The sequence below is a fragment of the Andrena cerasifolii genome, chromosome 2 (assembly GCF_050908995.1).
Source record: "Andrena cerasifolii isolate SP2316 chromosome 2, iyAndCera1_principal, whole genome shotgun sequence".
Lineage (NCBI taxonomy): Eukaryota > Metazoa > Arthropoda > Insecta > Hymenoptera > Andrenidae > Andrena > Andrena cerasifolii.
In genome coordinates this window covers 8,376,319-8,385,617 of record NC_135119.1, presented here as the reverse complement: position 1 = coordinate 8,385,617, position 9,299 = coordinate 8,376,319, and the positions used below count along the sequence as shown (strand labels likewise).

The 9,299-nt window shown below is 44.6% G+C and overlaps 1 protein-coding gene across 1 annotated transcript in view; it reads left to right on the top strand.

Annotated features, from left to right (window-relative positions):
- The first annotated feature begins 4,920 nt into the window (after positions 1-4,920).
- Positions 4,921-9,299, top strand: part of LOC143366331 (uncharacterized) — a 91,144-nt gene continuing 86,765 nt past the window's right edge. The window contains exon 1 of the mRNA XM_076807349.1: positions 4,921-5,492. Coding sequence (XP_076663464.1) covers positions 5,378-5,492 — 115 coding nt within the window. The 5' untranslated portion in view covers positions 4,921-5,377. The remainder of the gene's footprint in view (positions 5,493-9,299) is intronic.

Sequence of the window (9,299 nt, the reverse complement as noted above, 5' to 3'; positions counted from 1 at the left end):
AAAGAAATAAAAGGGTCCTGAATTCGATCGTCTGAGAGAAAGGAAGTTACAGCGAAAATACGTTTGCGTTTCACTAATAACGGGCGTCGGATAATCGTCACCGGCTCGCGAATCGTTGGAAATCGTCGATAACGAATCCACCCAGCCAGGTAGAGACAATACTAAGGATTAAAATATGTCGGAAGGCGAGCGCAGCGCAGGGCGACGTTAAATTGGATTCTGGCAGCTTTAGGAATACCTATTCGTAGCTGCACCTGCACGCGCGCCGTCTGGGGAAGTTCCGGCAAAACAATTCGCGGTGGCTTCCGGTTGGTGTAGAGTTCGCAGATATTTCATGGTATTGGTTTCCACCGTGAAGCCGCTGCACCGGGGTTAACCAAGATCGTTAATGTTAGTTCGAACCGAGTATGCACATCGTACCCCGTTTTACAACTTTCCGCCCTTTCAGCCTTTCTTCTTTGTCCTTTTGGGTGCTCCCGTTCCGCCACGTTCTGCTCGCGCACTCCCTGTGTGCAGGGTGAGTCGCTGAAAGTATTTAACCAAACAACGCTCTGTTTATTTTTAGAAAAAAAAAATCGGTCAAGTCATATGTACCCAGGGGATTAGAGCAGATCAATTTTTTATTTGCACCGCTCCTGCTCTGCTCCGACATCAAAATACTTGCGCCAGCTCCGCTTCTGCTCCGCTGCAGCTACTTTTTTTTCAATAAAAATTCTTTTAATACTTTCAAACAGTGATATTCCATTTGCAACAAGCCCCATCTTTCTAGCGTTTCATTTTCATATAGAAAAAATTTATAAATAATGTTTCATTTTCCGGCAAAAGTACCTACTATGCGGAGTTGGGCAAAATATAATTACAAATTACAAATTACAAATTACAAATTACAAATTACAAATTACAAATTACAAATTACAAATTACAAATTACGATTAAACTTTAATTGTGTAATTGATTACACATTATTCTCTGTAATTTTTAATTTAGGTAGTTGACCATTTGGTTTTGTCAACTCGTAACTCAATCGTAAATCGTAATTTGTAATTAGATTACATTTTGCCCAACTCTGCTACTATGCCACCTTAATACCGGGCTGCGCGGCCTTACGACATATTTTTTCAATACCAAAAAATTGAGATTTGGTATTTATTAACACCATTACATTCATCTGCTCTTATAAAATGAAAGAAAATTGAAATAATAAAAAAAATTAAAGCAGTGGAGTATGGCTCTGCTCCTGCTCCGAGCAAAACCCAATTGCTCCACTGCTTCGCGCTCCAGCTCCGAGCTCCGCTCCAACTCTCTGTATGTACCTACTCAGATATATGATTAATAATATATAGTAGAGTGTTATTGGAGTAGCCGCAGAGCTCCTTTGATTTGTAACATTTAATGCATGCGCATATCGTCTATGAGGGAAGTTTGGCTGAAAGGATGTATTGACGTTTAAACCACCTGGCATTTGCATCTTCGCTTTAGACCGTAATGTTGAACGATAACCAGAACTTTGGCGTAAATGGCTTTAAATCAAACCAGACGCAAACCTCGTGCACGCTTCATGTATTTTGATGCGAACTCGTGGTATACATAGCGTGGTTCATTTAGTATCATAAATTTAAATCATCAGTTGTGATGGTGCAGCGACGATGTATGTATAACTGCGCTAATCTACCGATATAATATTGAAAGCAAATTCAATCGAGCAGTGTGAATTAATAAATTCTATTAGCTGCGATCTATTATCGCTGTTTCCAGCTAGTTTCCGTGAAATTTCGTTTCGTGATCGAAGAAACTATCCGGCACTGCGTATCCTTATTAGACCACGGTCCGATTAAATAATTTAGCTTAGTTTTATAAATTGGGTATCAATTATTCGAATTGCCTGGCAACGAGAAAGCATTCAGCTATGCGAAAAGATTATCTTGGTATTCGGCTGATATCGGTACGAATGATGTATGTAAAACTCTTCTGATCGCGAAATCGTGCTTGTGCATGGGCACGCGGTGTTGGGAATAACAGTTTTGTAATTTAATTGCATGGTAATTTTCAGATGCCTGTAGATTGTTTCTCGTGATATTTGTGGTTTTGTATAAACTGTGCCAGCGTTGCAGCGGCCCATTCCGATTTCATTTTATAATACACCAGAGCACGATGCACAGCGTCGGAGCGTCAGCTATGGAATGTGCAGTCTAGTTTCATCGTAGTCCGAATGCCGTTGGTCACTGCATCTTCTCGTATTCGGTCGCACCTTACTAATTAACGCGAAAACAGGGACACGTAGTAACTACTTTCCTATGTCAACATTTTTCGGCTGGACATCGATGCGCAGAGATAGAGAAAATTGATGCAGGAAAGTATTCTATCGTTTACTGGGTAAGTGCAATTATGCACCTTCGAAACTTGCAGTACGTTCATTGATATTCAAATCGTACGAGTTAGAACGGAGTTGATTCAATCGTATCATTAATGTTTTGCCCCCGATAGTATCGCGTGATACGAGCGGGTGAACTTTCCTGACGTAGCTCGTCGATTTTAATGAATTTTGCGCACGGTGAAATATTTAGAGGACCGTGTATCGAGGTTATGGAAATTCGGTTCGATGATTCCGCGAACAGCAATGGTCGGCGTATTCGCCGTTCGAGGAAGGGGATTCGCGCCGATTATTGTCGATTAATATCGAGCTAGGGCCTTGGGAAGTTGATAGAATTATTCATGTAGTGGTATTACGTGCAACGTGTTCTGGTCGTAAACCTAATTGTGTCGGGAGATTGTCCAGGGCCATGTGTACGCAAATCTGCAGGGGTTTACAAGAGTGAATTTCAATAATTCACACTAGCTAGAGCACCGATGTTTTCGTTGCATTCCCATTCTTGTATTCCAGCTAATTTCGCGTTGAATTCATTTCGCTTTTAAACGTCCATTCAGAAGAACATTTTGTATAAACAAAACATTTGGGATGATTAATTTTCTATAGTATGAAGATCACTTTGCTTTCGATATATATTCGAAACCCCTACTGTTTTTTCACTTAAACTTCTTGGAGGGATCATTAATATTTAACGATGGCCAACACATCCGAGGCATCGTTAACTCGATGTCACCGCCGAGATAGCTGGTATATTTGGCATTAATGAGCAGTCGTTGTTGCCAATTAGTATCGATAGATCGAGTCTGGCGACCACGTCGGGCGATCGTCGCGTGGTATTAATTTGCCTGTCGAAATCATTCGTCTGTCTTTAGACCGCGGCCTGTCTGCACAAGTGCACGCGGCTGCATTCTTTTGCCTGCAGGAAGTCCTTGAACGAGCCATCGCTGTCGGAAACGACACGCCTATCCCAGATTTCATTCTAAACGAGTTACTATTACCAGCCGGAAAATATCCTTTGACAGAGCTTCGCACGTGCCCCTGCAGGAATTTTCTGAAAAATGATGTGCAGATATTTCAGCAATCTCGCTTCCATGGTTTAATATTAACGTAGCCTTAATTACATTCGCGTCTGTCATATTTTGGGCACGCTCCAGCTATTAAAGCGAACGAATACGTGTATAATATTGAAAGAAGCACGGGCACGTGCAATTACGCGTGTGTTATTACGCAAGTTACACGTGTGTATATTTATACACAGGAATGGTTCAGAGCGAGAGTGCTGAGCGATAAGTATGCGGACAGAATCGAAGCTGAATTTCACCTGGCCGTCATCCGCGCGATATAATAATTCGTTACCTTATCGCCTTCCTAAATTTAGAGGTGCAAGTAGTAGAGGCGGCAGTTACGCTGAATCAGGCGTTCCAGAGGCACAGTGTTCTCGGCCTTAGTCTTGGTTTGTACTTCCCGCACACCACGGGATTTGTCGCTGCAGCCTTACACGTGGTTGGACCCTACAAATCAATAGTATTGGTAGCACACCTACGCGGCACTGCACGGATACGTTCACCTACGCATAAAATATATACGTCAGACACCGAAACGAGGGTGTGAGTCTATAAATGTGCCTGTATGTGGGGCACACGCAGGCACGTGCACACGCACAGGTGTATCTTTACGCGCGACACACTGTTCAATAAAATACTCGCACGAGAAACGTTTATATATATATATAAACACTTGGAGACAGGTTATATACGTGATTCTTCTAATGTGGGGCGCAGCCGAGAATGCTAAATTTAGGGTAGGTTCGAGCAGTCGATTCTCGAATCGTGCCCACGCATGTCGCGGGTGCGTCTGCCGAACGCTCCAATCGGTTATTCGGGGTCAGAAGTTTCGTCGAACGTTTTTCCCTGTGCTTCACGCGTTACGATACGCCGCGGAAGAGGAAACGACCACTCTTCCGGCGAATAATCGCCAGCGCTCGCGTCGCGGCTTGACATCCAGCGGAGCTCGGAAATCGCGGAACAATTTTCCATGTCACGTGTCATCGAACCGCCACCACGTGTAGAGGCGTCACAATACAAATAAATAGTAAGCGCGCTGGCTGGGTGCCATCGCGCGCCATTGTCGTCTCTGAAATTGGAAATATATATCCCAATCGAGGCGGATAATCGCGAGAATTATCGGGCGATCTTCTGCACACGACATCGCGAGACCTGTCCCAGTGTCATGCTCCTTGACGCGTGAATTATTCCCGTGCTGGATATGTACCGGATTGCTGCTTAAAAAAATAGGCATTAGATGGTAGCTTGTAAGTCCGATCACGTACAACTCCATTTTGGAGTAGGAAAGTCATCAGGAAAAAAGTCAATCGCTTGCGGAAAATAGAATTTATATAACACAGGGTGTTATACGTTTCGAAACACCCATTTGGACTTCAACCGTGAGACTTTCTCTGTAAAGGAGGAAATAGAGGAGAGATGAAACGAATGCTTTGATGAAAACGATTACTGCAGGAAGAGATCCGGGAGTTTTTGATGCACGTGATTTGATTTACATATATTGTGCACGCTGAAAGCTGTGTACATGGCGACACGGCATGGCTATGTAAGAAATGTCACTACTGTCTGTATGCCGTCTACACGTATGACGACATCTGCGGTGTCTCGGGTCAAGATTTTTTCAGACACGTCTCGCCGAGTCCACTTCGTGTCTGCTACGGTCGATGATCTCTCAACTTTCCTCAGTAACATTTCTTCAGATTTCTAACCAGCTCCGCCGTTCTTTGAAGTCTTTGAAAGTGCAGCAATTAAAAGGATTTTGTCAACTCGACTTACATCGAAACATTGGATTGTTTCAGCATTGATATAACAGTAGAGACGTGATTGCAGAAATTATTGAAAAATACCAACCACTGTACAGTGATATTGAAAGTTTCGAGATATTAATAAGGGATTTTTGTCTAGTGGACAGTTGTTGTAACAGATAAGTGCGATATTGTGATTTAACATGTGGGTCCCTGTAATTTCGATTCTGTGGTCTATCGTGTACTTAGTGCAGCGTAAAATTACGATGAAAAGTGTTGTGTATCCTTCATTAATGGATCATACTGAGAATTACGAAGGTAATTCAAATCAGTCGTCTTCATTGATAATGAAGATGTACTTTAAATAATTAGAATTATTTTTCGTGTCTACGTGACTAATATACGACTGAATGATTCGGGAGTAGTTTCTCTGAAAATCTTTCGTTAGAATAGCAATATTGTTGAAAAAGATTGTGGACAGATGAAATTGAAACACTATATCGTCGTAGTGTGCGGTGGAATAATATCGATTACTCCCCAACTAAGATTTACGAGCATTACGGGTACACGAAGCTGCGTTGCACTGTGTTAGGTAGTAATGCAACTAGTTATGCGATTTCTATTGCCATTTCTGTGCTCAGCCGTGATTTATACGATTCGTAGTATAGTAGAATATCGTATCAGGTTCCCTGGAATTTGTTGGAGAGTGGAGTTACAATTCCAAGTGTCAAATTAGCTAATTAATTAGCAAATATCTGAATCGCTGGAATGCTCCTCATCGCCTGCTACAGATAGATTTATGCTTGGTTAATAATCGGGCTCGTTACGGATTCCTTAAGTCCATGGCCATTCACTTACGTATTCCTAATTATAAATGCAACAGAATTTAGTTTAACTTCGTACTTGAAACAACATTTCACAGGAATCCCATCTATGAAAAAAAGTGAATGCCGAAGACATAGATTCTAGACATTACACTATTCGAAAACAACAACCTCGGAGCAGAATTACTTTGATTGAACTACTATGGTTAATCTCTGAAGCTAAAGACCTGGTTTGGTCGAACGCAAGACCCGGATACTCAGTTGAGGTCAAAACAAATGTCAGAGACTCGCCTCGGTTCTACTTGGTGCCCCGAGATACTGACTCGCCTTCCCTGAAACCGAGGGACCCGTCTAGGTCTCCGTTGGGACTAATTCAGATGATCCGAGGTCTCCAAAGTCGGTCCAATCCAACACCTCGGACCTAGGGTGGTCCCAGTTGAGTTTGTAATTCCTGAGTTGGTCGGTTGTCGTGTTCTATGGTGGTGCGGCTGTGGTTCCCCAATTCCTGGGTGTCGTGACCGTTTATTAATACGAATGTAGAAAACCGCGGACCTGCTGAATATTCTACTCATGCGCCAGGCGAACTGATCCAAAATTTTAAGCACAATTCCACGAGCGAATTGGCACCGTGAAAAGTCTTAGGGAGTTCTCGACGAGCGGATTAGCATAACGGAAAATCCCAGTCCGATGATTTAACCGATAAAAATTGGCATGGCAAACTTCTCAGGTACATCTGGCAAGTTGACCGTTGCGATCGCAGATTCCAGACAGAATTCAGCGTATAAATTGGCGTCATTAAAAAGTTCGAAATAGCTCTCGCCTGATGCATTACTATAGCAGAAAATCGCAGACAGTGGTCGAGGAATGGATTGGCAATAACCGGACCGGCTATCGACTCGAATCCTTTACGGTTCAGCTTTCATCGCGAATTCTCGGATGTTCTCGAGCAGCTGACGCCTCTGACTCTTCCCATTCACTCTTCCTCGTTCTATTCCGTTCTCTTCGTTCACCAGCGTCTTTGTTTCTCTCTTTGCCAGCCCATGTGTCCATTCCTACGGGTCTATCTTCGTTCCTCGCTGTCTTCCCTCTTCGCTTCTTTCTTTTCTCCATCTTCTGTGCGTTCGTCTTCGAAATTCGCTCGGGGTTACCCAGACATGACGTAGATGCCCGCTATTCTGGTCATCGTGTGACGTCGTCCTCAGGGTGTTCAGAAATAAACTCGAGTGGCAAGGTGCTCCTCGTTGTGTGGCCTCTTTCTCTCGTCTACCTCTTTTTAACCTCCATTTATCACTGTCTTCCCTGCTGGCCCGGCGGCGATTCGCGGCCGATCCGGCGATTATTGTGTCACGGACAAGCATCGGAGCAGAAAATTAGTGGACCAATTTAAATTTGTCCGACATTGTTGGTTACACGGCGAATAAACGGTCGCCGGGTTCCTTGCACGGCGAATCCTACCGGGTCGCCACTTCTGTCATTAAGACGATTAATAAGCGCGCGCACACACAGATAGTTGGCAAATGATCGGCCAACCTTGCCCTACATTTCTAGAAACTGATATCACTGCTAATACTTGCGGGTTACTGTTTTCACGGGGTGATGAAAATGTTGTCTGCGCTTGATTGCGAGAATACTCTTATTTCGTTCAACCGCACTAGCGTGATTCGGCACGTCGCTATCGTTGACCTCGAGAATTCTGCCGAATTCAAGGGTCGAAGAAGCCTTGAAGAATCAAGCTATCCGCACAATTTCCCGTTTCCCTTCCGCGTGCCCTCGCGGCTTCTCTGAATGCAATCTTACGAGGCAAGCGAACCATTGAGGATGTCAGTCTTGTCCCAGAGCAATCCAAACAGACGGAAGTTACCTACATCTGTTTGCTGACGAGTCGGCGGGCGCAACGGTGTAAACGAGCGGCTCAGCCCGGTCGTTCGCCGCCGACAAAAATTTAATTAGAGAGATGCGATTCACTTTACGGGCGTACGCGGCTTTTCTTCCGTCGGATAATGAAGTAACGCTGGGAGCTAGGCACTTGTGGTTACCGTCTAAGGCGAGTGGAGACGGGAAAAGGGCCGGAAAAGGAGGGCAAAGGGCAGAGGGTTGGACACCTAGATACATCTCGCGACATTTCTCTATTTTCCCATCGCTTCCGAGCGAACGACGAACGCTTCTCCGCGAACCGCTGCATCGATCTGCCCCTTTCTTGTTCCTTCTTCTTGCCACCGAGTTGTTTCCTTTCGTCGGGCCTTTTGCTTCCTCGTGCCCCCTCTATTTCCCCGGTCCTTGGACCCGACCGTAAATACATTTCCGCATGGAAAGCGCCACTTTTAAACTTCGCGATCCTTTTTTGACGCATTCATCTTTTATCCCTGCGAAGGTGGTTGCTCCCCTCGCCTCGGCTTGTCTTCGCTCGTCTCGTCTTACCTCGCTGCCCGGGAAGAATAGAGATTTACTTCTTCCCTCCCGAGCAGAGAGAACGTCAACATTGCTCCGTTCGGGATAATGGAACTATTTTGAGTAACGATAGCTTTGCCGTCGTCTTCGGCGTACCCGTGCTCTTTCCACTTACAGTTTGTTCTTCAGCGACGCAGGCGGCAGTGCAAGTTCTCGCGTACACGCTTACTCGTCACTTCGGAGCTTTGCATTTATATCCGTTCTGCCGCGTACATGAAGTGGGTTTAGTAAACGGAGTCGAAGACAAAATGCGCGACACGAACAGTTCTGCCAAGGGGCCGAATAAGAGAGACGAAATTCGTCCTGATTAAAAACTCTTTCTAGCACTGATATTCGCATTCCCGCGATTGCTTTTTCTGTCACCAGCTTTCGTTCTTGCTGTGTTCATCACCCCTTCGCTTTCCCATTCTCGTTCTCTACGCTCGTAGATGCTATACACGTTTTAGTCCACGAAATCACCAAATGATGAATGCTGACGAATAATTAGGTGCTCGCATAGTCTTTGAACGACTATTTTCACGATCAGGCTGCTTCTTTCTGTCGGAGCAGAATTTTCGAGATATTTTTACTGGCGAGGTACCGTGCATGCTTGTGTCCTCTTCATTACAGGCTGAATTCTCGTCGTCAAAGCATGCAAGAGCTCTCCTTGTTTGCAAGCTCCCCTGTTTCACATCTACGCATCGGCGGGTTTAATACCGTCTACGGGTAAACGGGCTGGGTATTAAAATATTTCTTTCGAATGGCACGGATGCGTTCGCGGGAACCTTCTTTTTAGCATGTATATTGTTCCATCCTGTGGACCGCGGCAGGCGAATATTTAATGGTTGCACTGCTCGCGGTGTTCCAGTTTTAT